The following is a 13,028-nucleotide window of genomic DNA, read 5'->3' as shown; positions in this document are numbered from 1 at the left end:
GACTTGCCAGGGAGAGCCAGAAACGAGATTTTTATGTGTTGTCTCCTGACCTTTAGTGCTGACAGCTACCTCAATGAAAAATAAATAAATCAAACCACTGTGGGGTTGAACACACACATCTGCGGCCAGGTCTGGCCTGCAGGTCACCTCTGCCCTTGGGCAATGGGACACTACCATGGCCTTAACAAGGCCCCTGAGTCAGGTGGCCTGGGCTCAAACTGCAGCTCAGCTCCTGTCTGCCTGTGCATCCTTGGACAAGTTGCTTCACCTCCCTTGGCCTCAGTTTCCACATCTGCAAAATGGGGGTAATAATCAATCTTTCCTCTCTCACAGCCTTGCTGCAAAGACTAAATCCCAACATGTTTGGAACACTGGCTGGCATAAAAAGCCCTGCAGAATGAACCAGCACAGCCACCTTCAAGCCCCAGTCACACGAGGGTCCCAGACCCTGACCCCACCCCGCCCCCGGAACAGACAGCGAACGTAGGGAGGGACTCAGGGGGGCTAAAGCAACTCTGCCCTTCCTCCGACTCCCATCAAAGGAACAGAGAAGTCAGGCAAAGGTGGTGCCCAGGAGCCAGCCCCGCATACGGCGGCACAGCCCACACACCCTGGGGCTCCCGCCTTGCATGTTTGCGAAGCAAGGGTGCACGGCTCCGTCTGCACCCTCTTGTGAGGTGAAAGGGACAGCATGTTTACGTAAAGCAAGGAGCCCTCTGCCTCCCCGGGCCCCCCGCCAAGGAGCACGCAGCACTGGATAATGTGCGTAACACCTCAAATTCCAAACGAGGCGCCCTTCTGTGACCCTGCTGCGAGCTTTAGTCACCTAAAATTAAACAGGCACTTAGCAGTCTCTTTCTCACCGTCAGCGACGGGGTCCTCTGGGGAGTTTTCTCTTCGCACAACTACCGGGATCCCCAGCGGCCAGGGGTCGGTGCTAGGGACCCTACGGGGCTCCACAGCCCGGTGCCGTGTCGGGAGCAGCCCCTCCGGTGTCCGGTTACTGGAACGCTCCTGCACGGCTCACGTCCAGCTAAGTCAACCAACAGGGTGGCGCCAACAGCTGCTCACCAGTGAGGGGATCGTGGCCCAGGCCCTGCAACAGCCCACCACAAGGCTCCAGCTGGCGCAGGTTGCCCAGGGCGGGCCGGTCCCCACGGTCTCCGTCCCCAAAGTATGCTACCCTGTGTACCCGGCAGTCAGCAAACTGCTGGGCCTGGAAAGGTCGAGGCGGAGGTGCCAGCTAAGAGGCAGGGGAGACACGGGACGTGCGGCAACGATGCAGCACACCTATACAAAGGGAACATGGGGAGGGCGTGCTGCCAAGAAGCGGCGGCGGGGCCGGGAAAGATTTCGAAGCAGGGGATGCTTTAGCCAAGCACTGCTGGGTAAGGAGAAGGCGAGGGCTGGCGCAAAGTGGGGGCACCAAGGACAGGCAGCGAGGCTTGCAAGGGCCTCGCTATTCAGAGCAGAGGGAAGGGAGACTAGAGCAGGTCCACGTCTTCACGGTCCCCAAGGATCTGGAGTCTATCTCATAGGCAAGGAGCAACGCCAGTAGGGAGAAAGGTCTGTGACTGGGAAATGTTATTTCAGGACACCTCGGGGACAGGCCCGGAGGCTGGGGTAGAGGAGGGAAGAGCCCAGGGCCAGGCACCCGGCCCAAGGGCGCCAAGGAAGCTGAGCTGGGGGGACAGAGGCCCAGGTGGCAATCCAGGGACTCTGGCAGTGGAACGTGCCACCGGGGTGAGGTCTGGGGGCCTGGGGGAGAACTCCAGTGGCAAAAACATTCATTTGCTCAGGGAACATCCAGACCAGTGCTGCAGGCCTGTCTCAGACACACACAGCAGACTCTGCACGAGTGCCACCCCAACAGTGTCGGCCAGGGGCCCCCAAGTGGCTCCCACAACAGGAAGCCAGACCCCAACCTTGGGGAGACCGCCAGGCCCTGACATTCCCAACCACCTGAGCCAAACTTGGGTCGAAGGCCCTAGGGCCCGAGATGGGGCTCCCCTGTGCCTCCTTGAAGCTCACCACTGCACAAGCAACCATCTGACAGAGACGAAGATGAGCCCCTGACTCCCGCTGGCCCCAAACACAGAGGGAACCCCCCCACCGCCAAAACCATAATCAGAGAAGCCGGCAGGCACACCTGTCTCTATAGACGTGGGACTGGCCAGTTTGTCTGCAGTCTCTTCACTAGCCTCACACTGGGGGACGGAGGCTGCAAAGGGTCCTCCTGAGTTAGCAGGAAAGCAGCCCTCGCAAGGCCCCAGTTGTAAAATCCACTGAATGCATTGGAGGCGGCGGCTGCGGCTCCCAGACAGCACGCACGCACACACGCAGCCAACCCTAAGCCCAGCTCAGGCTGCAAAGCCTGCCACTGCCCAGGGGCTGCTCTGCCCCCACAATCTGATAGAGGCCCCGGAGCAGCAGCCACACTGGACTCCTGACCACCACAGACACTAACATCTGGTGTTTTAACCGCATGGAGCGAAGTACAAATAATGTTAAGAGCAGCCCAATTTGGGGCCTTTGAATCAGGCCTTTTCCTTTGGAGAAAAAAGTAATCTGTTAGCAAATCTGCGAGGTGGTGCATTTAATAATGCCTCATGGGATTAAAAAACCCTATAAATGACTTTTTCTCATTATACTTTTTTCCTCCCAAATTTCAACAAAATCAAGTTTATATCTGGAAGAAAAAAAAGAAAAACATCACAGTATTTCTTAAAGAAAGACAAGCCCCATAGGACCTCTGGGCAAGATCCTTCCATGGGCTTCCTCGGGCACAGTAGCTGGTCCAAGGAGAACACGCCTTCCTTAAATGACAATTAAGATTTCAGCTCACGCCTGAAGAAAAGACAAGATCTGTGCACCTGTAGGCTTCCTGACCACAGCTGCCTGAGGGCGGCCATGGGAGCCCCAGTGCCGCCATGTTTTTAGATGACTGAATGGAGAGTTCCAGAAGAATGTCATCCAGCAACTTCTCTAAGACATGGCAGTGCCATACTGATTCGGCTCCTTCCCTAAGGGACGTTCTTGTTCTTCCAAAAAAGAAAAGTTGGGTTTGAAGAACTTACATGGAAAGCGAATAAAGGCTCAGAAGCCCCAAAGAGATTTCAAAGCTTCAAACCCTGAAAAACTAAGTTCGAAAGAAAAGTCTATTAAACCTAATCTCCATACACAACTGTCTGTACTTCAGCCCTAAGGGGCTGAAGAGAGGCTGCTGAGGTGGGCTGGGCCTGCCCTGAGAGGGGCCTCAGACGGAGGGACCAAGGCTTGAGGCTGTCCCTGCCACCATCTGCTGTCCATGTGATTTCTGGGAAGTCTCAAAAGAGAGCTGAACTTTGGTTTCTGCTTTTGCAAAAGCAGGTAAAGCTACAAGTCCATGAAAAGGAGTTTCATAAACCGTATGCCTAACCAAACATGTGGTTGAGAACAATAGCATCACATTCCTGGTGGCGACCCAGCAAGCGCATAGTGCAAGAAGGTCATTGTGGGAGGTGCTGGGGGGGGGGGATGGGATTGTAGGAAGGAAGGGGTGTCACTCCTATCAAGTCACATGGTTTAAGATGATGGCCCCTGCTAAGCTTCCCTAGTAAGTCTGAAAATTCTTCCCCATCTCCCCTGACCTCTGGTGACCCCTGCTTTGTTAGATTACAGAACATGATCCTATTTGTGCATTTTTGCCTGCTCTGGGGGGGGTTTCCATATGGAGCTGAGCGGCCCCCCTAGGGCCCTGCCAGGTTCACAGATGTGAACAGGAGCCACTAACTTTTCATCTCAGCTTGGTTCATGACCACACACTGGGCACCCAGGGGCTGGGATGTGCCTGATAAGAACTGGCCACTTTCCTCCCTCGACCCGGACCCCTGAAGGAGCAGACGCTCCTTTCTGCTACTCGGAAAATGCTCAGGGGACCTACGGTCAGGGCTGGGCTGCCTCACAGTACCTGAAAGGTGAGGAGTTCCACTTTGGTACAACGAGTGCCTGTTTATTTGACTTACAGACAAATAATGGAGGTTTTTTTTCTTTTCCATTTAAAAAATAATGCATGTAATGAAAAAACTGGGAAGTGCAGAAGGGCAAAGGAAAGATACTGACATTTACCCATAGTCCTGCTCCCTAAGAGGGTCTTTCTCCCACACAGACATGTGTGTGGAACAAGGTCATTGTGGGGTGTCTGAGAGTGTGTTCTACCTTCTGCAGGTTGGCCAGCATCCCCTGGGCCCGGACTCAGTGGCCTTCCAACCCCGGAGCAAGCAGGCTGCAGACGGGGAAGAGGGTCGGGGTGAAGCCAGTGCAGGAGGGAAGGGCCCCACTCCGTAGCAACAGCGCTCATGCCTAGCTCCAGCAGAAGCAGGATGGTCTGGAGCGCGTGCAGGTGGGCACCCCATGTTCCCCAAGTCTGTCGTTGGTTTATCTGGGGGCCAGGCCTGCCCTGTACGAATCTGGACTCCCTTCCAGGTGCTGGGATGAAAGGGCTCGCCTAAAAGCCTACGCTTACCTGCCCATTACCGCATGCGCGGCCCACGGCAGGCAGGCTGCAGAAGTACGCGGCCGGCAAAGACGGAGCCCGAGGGCAAAACCAGATTTTCAAGAAACCACCACCATGTACACCACATACTTCCTGTTAAGAGCGCCGCGGCTTTTCCTAATAAACACCACGCACGAGAACGAACCCATGGAGGCCTGTAACCGGGCTGCACACACTCGGGAGCTTCAGTTCTGGGAAAATGTCCACTTCCCTGCGGTTCCCTGAGTGCCCTCTTCTGCAAACAGTAAGAGAGGAATCTGTGCCTTCTGTTTCGTAAGCAAGTGCCTTCTCTTTATTGCACACCTAGGTTTCTAATGCTCCCCTGAAGCGATCACCATTCCTATAGCACCACGGGAGCTGTGAAGTCAGGTGCAAGGCTCTGGAAAACACGCGTGCGGGCCTCTCATCACTCTGCGAGAACAGGAAATCGTGAAATGTCTTGGGGGAGCGATGTAGCACTGTTCTCCCAAATTAAAGGCGTTCCTGCCCTTTTACTTAGCGAGGACATATCTACAGAGATGCTTGCGCTATAATACACATACGTCACTGCGGCATTAATTGTGGCGGCAAAAGCCCTGCACACCCTTGGGGCGCCTGGGTGGCTTAGTCAGGGGAGCGTCCGACTCTTGCTTTTGGCTCAGCTCACGATCTCAGGGTCGTGAGATCGAGCCCCGCCTCTCGGGCTCTGCACTCAGAATGCAGTCTGCTGGAGATCCTCTCCCTCTGCCCCTCTGCCCTCTTTCTCTCTCAAATCATAAAAAAATAATAATAATAAATCTTTGAGAAAAAACTGTATACTATTTAAATAAATGAGACACTTGAATAAATGAATGAGACATCCCTGCTGTGGAGCGGGACGGAGCAGAAGCAGCAGCCCCGTAGGTACGGTACGAAACGGTGTCACCAGCACCCTGGGAAGCAAGGCAAGCTCCCAAGCTGTGTGCCCCGCAGGCTCCAACAGGGTGTGCCAATGTGATGAGCAGAACATCTCCTAGGCTCCCCCGGGAACGGGTGGTGAGAGGCATGGAGTGGACAGACTGTTTTTCACCTTCCGTGCTTCTCTATTGTTCGTATTTTGCTTGCTGGAAGGACGTATTTATACAATAATACGTTTTCAAAGCCTGGATGAGGAAGGCAGGTGTTCACTGTCAAATCTGGCCACAGACAAGTGGTAAAAACCTGCCACACAGCCCTGATTTGTTCTTGTAGGAAAAACAATCAGAAGTTCTGGAAGAGTTCCAACTTGGGCCTGCAGAAGCATGTCCTGGGCCCGCCTCCGCACCTGCCTGGTCTCTCTCTGGGGTGCCTGTCAGCGAGGACCCTGCTGGGCCCACCTGGGGACAACTGAGGACACACCCCTGTCTGTGGTACCTCCCCAGCTCCAGGGCAGGTTTTGCTGCTGATCTGTCGTGTGTCGTGGGCCGGTCGCAGGCTCCATGACCTCACTTGTCGCATAGTGTTGGCATGTGGAGGACAATGGGGGGCTTACCCCCACTCCACTCAGGACGCAGACAGAACAAAGCATGGGATGAGCTGCGTGGTGCCAACACAGAGCTGCAAAGATGTGCTCATTCCCACAGGCTGCCCCTCTCCTGGTGGCTCTGGTTTAGAAGAGCATTGTCCAACAGAAGCGACTGTGCAGATGGAGATATTCTTCCTTGCACCGTTCAAGGAAGGCAGCCACTGGCCCCAGGTGACTACGGAGCAGTGAGGGGAGGGAGTGTCATGTCAATGGGGAGAAGAAATGTTCTGATGTTGGGTAGCATGTTCAAGATTTGAAAGAGTCTGCTTAGACTGGACCCCTCTAAAAATGTAAGGTCTGGATGAGTTAGATTTAATTTAAAAAGAAATCAAACCCTAGAAATATCAAAGATAGCCAAAATGAATATGGATCAGCGTGGATGACAGGAGACTGGATGTCACTCTGATGTTGCAATGAGAAAATTGCAAAGGCCAGAATGGGACACTTGGCCGCAAAAATAGCCACATGGGCTGGTCAGCCAGACCCAGAATGAAAAGCCAGCCACGCAAGGTATCATGTGCAGCTGACAGGATACCTGAAAGGTGAATTATTTTATTCTTCGGGGGGGTCTGAGAGTCTAGAGACATGGGGCAAAAACTGTCTTGTACTGTATTTTTCATTTTCCTGAGTGTGCCCTGTGTGATCTCAGCCTTGTGCTCCTGTGGTTGGCGAGTAAAGCCATATCGGAGCCCCACCCCCACCCCCAGGGTAAATGCAGGCCACTCTCTGCGCCAACACCACGAAGCTCCTGAAATAGTCCGTGTGTTCAGAAATAGTGGAAATTTCCCTCAGTGCAGCGCTTCTCCAGCTTTACCAGGCGCATGAATCACCTGGGGAACTTGTTAAGATAGTCTGACTCAGTAGTTCTGGCTGGAGCCTGAGACTCTGCATTTCTAACCAGCTCCAGGAGATGCTAATGCTGTTGGTCCCAGGACCACACCTTGCAAGGTAGGGGCGGGCGGGGCGGGAGGGGAGTGGTAAGGACCGCTGAGCCACTGCCAGGGTGGCATGAAGGGCAAGGTGGTGTGTCTCCGTAATGCCTGCCTTCCAGCGGCTCTGCATCTCTGGTCTGGAAAGGACCGTGGGCCCGAGGGGGGGATGAGTGCAGGGTGTGCTTCTGTCCTCGGTCTGGGGGTCTGGTGTTCCCAAATACAGACACGCAGTTCAAGGCTTGCTCGGAGGATGCACTCTGAGGTCAGAGTCAGTGATAAGCCATCCAGGCCCTTCTCCACTCTGGGAGCCTTCAGTCACCTGTGGCGATATTCCTGCCTCTCCAGCAAATCCATGTTTCCAATTAGCCAGAAGCTATGGAGACTGAAGGTCTGAGGAACACTTCCATGGACAGCGTGGATTTTCCCAGTGGCTTATGGAATGGGGCTCACTCTTCCATTGCGATGACGTCTCATACGTGGAGTTTCATGTTCCAGAATTAATCAGACTCATATTTAGTGTTTGTGGCTATGATCTTGCAGCCATGACCGTGTTGGTGAATGGGAAGCAGCCCATGCTCTTTTCATGCAGTTATACCGCACGTCCCACTTTCCTCCCTTGGCTTGAGAGGCTGCAGTCAGCCCTGGCCGTCTGCCTTTGACCTTGTCTCCTAGCTGCGGGTGAGCTTCTGTGCGTCTGTCCACGGCCTATCCACCCCCAATTTCTCCAGGGTCCTGCGCACACAACTTGGGCTGGCTGGCCCTGGGCATCCAGAATCTCGGGGGACTTGGCTGATGGGGGGATGCCGCCTGATGACTGGTGTGGAACAGGTGAGGAAAGGAGTTCCTTCTCTGCATAGAGGACACCTTGACTCGGGTCCGGGAGGGCTCCAAGGCCATGAAGTTTGAACTGTGGGCACCAGAGAGCTGGAGTCGAGGGCTGGTCACATGGGGCTATCTAAGGCAGCATTCAAATCAATCAAAAATCAGTCAAATGCCAGCTTCAGGTGAACTGGCCACATTCCCTAATATTTCATCTTTCTTATCCTGGCCCATAGTTTTTCTTTTCTCTGTTAGAATTTTCTCTTATGGCAACAAGCTGCCGTGTGGGCTCACACAGGTCAGAAAGTTAGGTCGTCCTCCAAAGAAGGCTCTCTAAAGTGGAACATCACTTCAAAGACAAGGCAAGTGTGCCCTCCCTCCGAAGGCGGACAGAGGCTGAACGTTTGGACTTTCAAAGGGCTTTGAGAGGCTGAGCTGACCTGTGCGGCCAGGTGGGCTGATCCTTGACCCTTGGCAGGAGCCCGAAGCTGCTCACACAGCACAGGGTCTCCTCACAAGGAAAAGGGTGCTGCCTGAGCAAATGCCCCCCCAAAAGTTGGGGGGAGGAGGAAACCCCAAAAAAGTGAATGTAGCTTCACCAAGGGGTAAGAAAGGGAAACCCAGCTAAAAACACAGGGCTACCCAGCACAGACCCACACATTTCAGACCCCCCAAATACCTCATTGAGACGAATGCAATTAATTTTCCAAATCAACTCACGACTAGTCAAAGTCTTTTCTTTTAGGCTCCATGCCCAACATGGGGCTTGAACTCATGACCCAGAGATCAAGAGTCGCATGCTCTACTGACTGAGCCAGCCAGCAGCCCCTAGTCAAAGACTTTTAAAAAAAGAAAGAAAGAAAGAATAGAAAACATAAGACTACCATACCAAATGAATGATGAACATGAAACCGGAACTCACTGGCCCAATTTCTCTAGTAATATGCACTAAAAAGATAACAGAAAATTAAGGTTCTGTATTACCTGACAAGTACATAAAATGACCCATTAAGTAACTGGGGTAGGGAAGAGGGGGTGGGGTGGGCGTGGATGCCATTGCTCCTTAAAAACACCCTACCATTATTCGTATAACAAACATACAGAAATGAGTACCAGGTGAGCTAAGCAACAGAACAGACTGGCAGAATGCAGTCAGGCCTCTAAGAAAGATCCGCCAAGACACAGAAGTGTTCCAGACTGCGTGGTGGATGGAATTACTATTCCTAATTCCTCACACCTACTCACACCTTTTCCAACATCACGTGGCAGTCCATCCCACTGGAGACAGTAGGCTTCCTGCCCCTGACGCTGGCTCAGTCACATGACCTGCTCAGGCCAATAGGATGCTGGTTTGAAATGTGTCCTTTTACAGCTCTGCCATCACCATGAGAAGGGCTTCTGCCCTCCAGAATCCCTGAAGCCTCAGGCTGGACAGCCCAGAAGGAACACATGTGCAACAGACTGAGGTTTGACCTGCAGCAAGGAGCCAAACTCAGTTAAACTGCAGCATGAGCCACTCAGTGGAGACAGCCCAGATTAGTCAACGTTCAGCCAATTCAACAGAAGCATGAACAAGAATAAATGACTGCTGGTGTAAGCTACCGAATTCTGGAATGTTTGTTACACAGCTCTGTTGTGGCAACAGCTAACTGATACATATGGCTCCCCCACAGGGAATCCATAAGCCATTAAGAGATAGCTCTCCCCTCCATGCTGACAGAGAAGTCAGAACTACTTACCATGCTCACCTTTCTTCTTTGAACCAGACTTCTTCTTTGCAGGAGCCTCTTGCTTTGGTGCCTCTTGGCTCTGAACCATATCTGCATTTTTGCCTTGTATAGGAGCTGACTCTGCCCTTTTACCCTGATTGGCAGACGCATCCACCTTTTTGCCCTGGTTGGGGGACCCTTCTGACTTTTTGCCCTGGTTCGGGGTTCCCTCTGCCTTTTTGCCTTGATTGGATGCCCCCTCTGCTTTTTTCCCCTGGCTTGCAACACCCTCTGCCTTTGTGCCCTGATTAGCAACCGAATCTGCCTTTTTGCCCTGATTCTGGGCCCCCTCGGCTTTTTTGCCCTGATTCTGGCCCCCCTCTGCCTTTTTGCCCTGATTCTGGCCCCCCTCTGCCTTTTTGCCCTGATTCTGGCCCCCCTCTGCCTTTTTGCCTTGATTCTGGGCCCCCTCTGCCTTTTTGCCCTGGTTAGGGGTCCCCTCGGCCTTTTTGCCCTGGTTTGGGGTTCCCTCCTTTTTTCCCTGGTTGGGGGCCCCCTCTGCCTTTTTACCCTGGTTGGGGGTCCCCTCGGCCTTTTTTCCCTGGTTTGGGGTTCCCTCCTTTTTTCCCTGGTTGGGGGCCCCCTCTGCCTTTTTACCCTGGTTGGGGGTCCCCTCGGCCTTTTTTCCCTGGTTTGGGGTTCCCTCCTTTTTTCCCTGGTTGGGGGCCCCCTCTGCCTTTTTGCCCTGGTTCTGGGCCCCCTCTGCCTTTTTGCCTTGGTTGGGGGTTCCCTCTACCTTTTTGCTCTGGTTCTGGACCACTTCCACCTTTTTGCCCTGATTGGAGCTCCCCTCTGACTTTTTGCCCTGGTTTGGGGTCCCCTCCTCTTTTTTGCCCTGGTTGGAGGCCCCCTCTGCCTTTTTGCCCTGATTCTGTGCCCCTTCTGCCTTTTTGCCCTGATTCTGGGCCCCCTCTACTTTTTTGCCCTGGTTGGGAGCTCCCTCTGCCTTTTTGCCCTGGTTGGGGGCCCCATCTGTCTTTTTGCCTTGGTTGGGGGCTGCTTCTGCTTTTTTGCCCTGGATGGGGGTTCCTTCTGCCTTTTTGCCCTGATTCTGGCCCCCCTCTGCCTTTTTCCCCTGGTTCGGGGCCACGTCTACCTTTTTGCCCTGATTCTGGGCTCCCTCTGCCTTTTTGCCCTGGTTGGGAGCCCCCTCAGCCTTTTTGCCCTGGTTGGGGGTTCCTTCTGCCTTTTTGCCCTGGTTCTGGGCTCCCTCTGCCTTTTTGCCCTGTCCAGTGCTGGTGGCTGGGGTACTGGCCTTGGCACCCACTGGGGGCACAACCACCATAGGCACCTCCTTAGGAGCAGTTTCTAAGATGGCAGCCTTGGAGGCAAGAACTTGGATGGAATTCACTACAGAACTGACTGCTGGTTCCACCTTTGCCACTTTTTTCTCCTTTTTCTTTTTGTCCTTAGGCGAGGAGGCGAGCTTCTCTTGGGGCATGGCTGGTACCGTGGCTACGGGGGCAATGACCACGGGGGGCTGGACTGGGGTTGGAGCCACGACCACTGCGGGTGCCCGCACTGGGTCTTTGAGAAGGATGGTCATATTGGGGGCTGGGTCATGGTCAGGTATCTTTCCGTTAGGTTTCTCTTCCTTTTTCTTGGTCTTTCCTTTCTTCTCCACTGTTTTCTCCTTCTTTTTCTTCTCCACTTTCTGGTGGTGAGTTTTCGCCATCTCCTTGCGCTGGTTGGCCAGGGCTTCTTCGTAGGACGTCTCCTTCATGGAGAAGGTTGACACAAGGAAGATGCCAATGGCAGAAACGACCATGAATCCACCGAAGACCACAACCCCCAAGGTCTGAGTGTCGTAAATATCCATCCTGGCTTGCCTTCCTTTCACCTGCCAAATACATACATGTAGATTACTTTTTGCAGAAACGGCAGCATTTGACAGTTTCCATCCTCATCCCTACCCCCAAACTTAAGCTTTCACTAATTCTTCAGACTGATAAAGTCAAAGAAGAAACAAATTCCAGCCATCTCTGACGTCCATACATTCCTTCCTGCCCCTCTCTAGAAGTGAGGCACTTTTTTTTAAAAAAGATTTATTTATTTGAGAGAGAGAGCGAGCACGTGCTCATGCGGGGAGGGGTACAGAGAAACTTAAGCAGGCTCTGTGCGGAATGCGGAGCCCGACGCAGGATTCAATCTCAAGATCCTGAAGCATCACGGGGGCCTTGATCTCATGACCCTGAGATCACAACCCGAGCCAAATCCCAGAGTCAAATGCTCAACTGACTGTGCCACGCAGGCACCCCCAGAAGTGAGTTTTTATGCAAGGTATGAGCAGCCCCCATTAGTGCTAGGATAGGAAGCAACAGAGGAATGGCAGAGTGCAGGTCTGGTCACATAATACCCTAGAGACTCAGAAACCACAATCCCAATTCAAGAGATTCTCCATTGCAGGGATCAAAGATGCACATAAACACAAGCCCGGGCCAGGGGTAAGACAATGGGGAATGGTGAGGACTGTGGCAAGTAAATTAGGGGGAAAGTGTCACCCAGCCATAGCTGATTGTTGTAGAAATGCTGAATGCCGTGTTGAGAGATCTTTTGCTTTTTCAAATTAAGCTAGAAATCTTTTTTTTTTCAAAGTGAAATCAACGGATTTTTAAAAAAAATACCACGTAAACCAAACCAAGTCTTTCTACAGGCTTTTAGCTGCATGCATTCTGGCCAGCAGGCCCCTGGCACACCATCTCTACTCTGTTGTCTCCCTTCCCCAGTGCTGTGATAAACACAGTGACCCAGGGTCAGAGACAAACCTTCAGAATCCTGAAAAGTGATCAAAAATTTGTTGAGAAAAAATGGCCTTCAGGATAGTTCCTAAAGAGTTACAGAACTTGCGGGGTACTAGGTGGCTCAGTCGGGTGAGGGTTGGACTCTTGATTTCAGATCGGGTCATGATCTCAGGGTTGTGAGGCGGGCTCAGTGCTGGGCATGGAGCCTGCTTAAGATTCCCTCTCCTTTTCCCCTCCCGCCTTCACAAAAAAAAAGGGGGGGGGCAGAACTTGCAATTTGCACATCAGGAAACAGGAAATCTTAGAAAGTACACCAAATAAAAGACCCCAGGTTTGGAATTTCATGTCTGCAGGCTGCAAAGAGGGAGGGAAAATGGTGTCACCAGACCCAATCTTCACCCCAGGGAGAGAGCCCTTTGCCTGATGACACTCTCCAAACCAAGAGCATGAGCCACCTCCTCTCACTGCCCATGGACCAGAGTCCACGGCTTTCTGGCTGCCAGCCCAGGCTGGGTCCGACTTCAGTGAGGAACCCAAAGAGGCTTACTTCTTTGGATGCACTCATCTTTTATCAACTAATGTTGATGCTACTATCCCATTCCCAGTCCTCTACACAGATCCTAGGCCCCCTAAAGAGGAGCAATGATGGAATTAGTGAACAAAATGCAAGTGTAAGAAGGCGGGTAAGTGAAAGTGGAAAGAGGGTGGAGG

The 13,028-nt window shown here is 52.8% G+C and overlaps 1 protein-coding gene across 3 annotated transcripts in view; it reads right to left on the bottom strand.

Annotated features, from left to right (window-relative positions):
- RRBP1 (ribosome binding protein 1) overlaps window positions 1-13,028 on the bottom strand; it is a 62,640-nt gene that overhangs the window by 28,437 nt on the left and 21,175 nt on the right. For 2 of the 3 annotated variants that reach the window (XM_040637959.1, XM_040637957.1), the window contains exon 2: window positions 9,547-11,416. In XM_040637959.1, coding sequence (XP_040493893.1) covers window positions 9,547-11,395 — 1,849 coding nt within the window. In that variant the 5' untranslated portion in view covers window positions 11,396-11,416. The remainder of the gene's footprint in view (window positions 1-9,546; window positions 11,417-13,028) is intronic. The other variant, XM_040637958.1, reaches the window with a different exon arrangement.

This window comes from Ursus maritimus, unplaced genomic scaffold (genome assembly GCF_017311325.1).
Source record: "Ursus maritimus isolate PB19 unplaced genomic scaffold, ASM1731132v1 scaffold_22, whole genome shotgun sequence".
Classification (NCBI taxonomy): Eukaryota; Metazoa; Chordata; class Mammalia; order Carnivora; family Ursidae; genus Ursus; species Ursus maritimus.
Note: the sequence above shows the minus strand (reverse complement) of the source record. Positions and strands in the feature narration are given on the sequence as shown.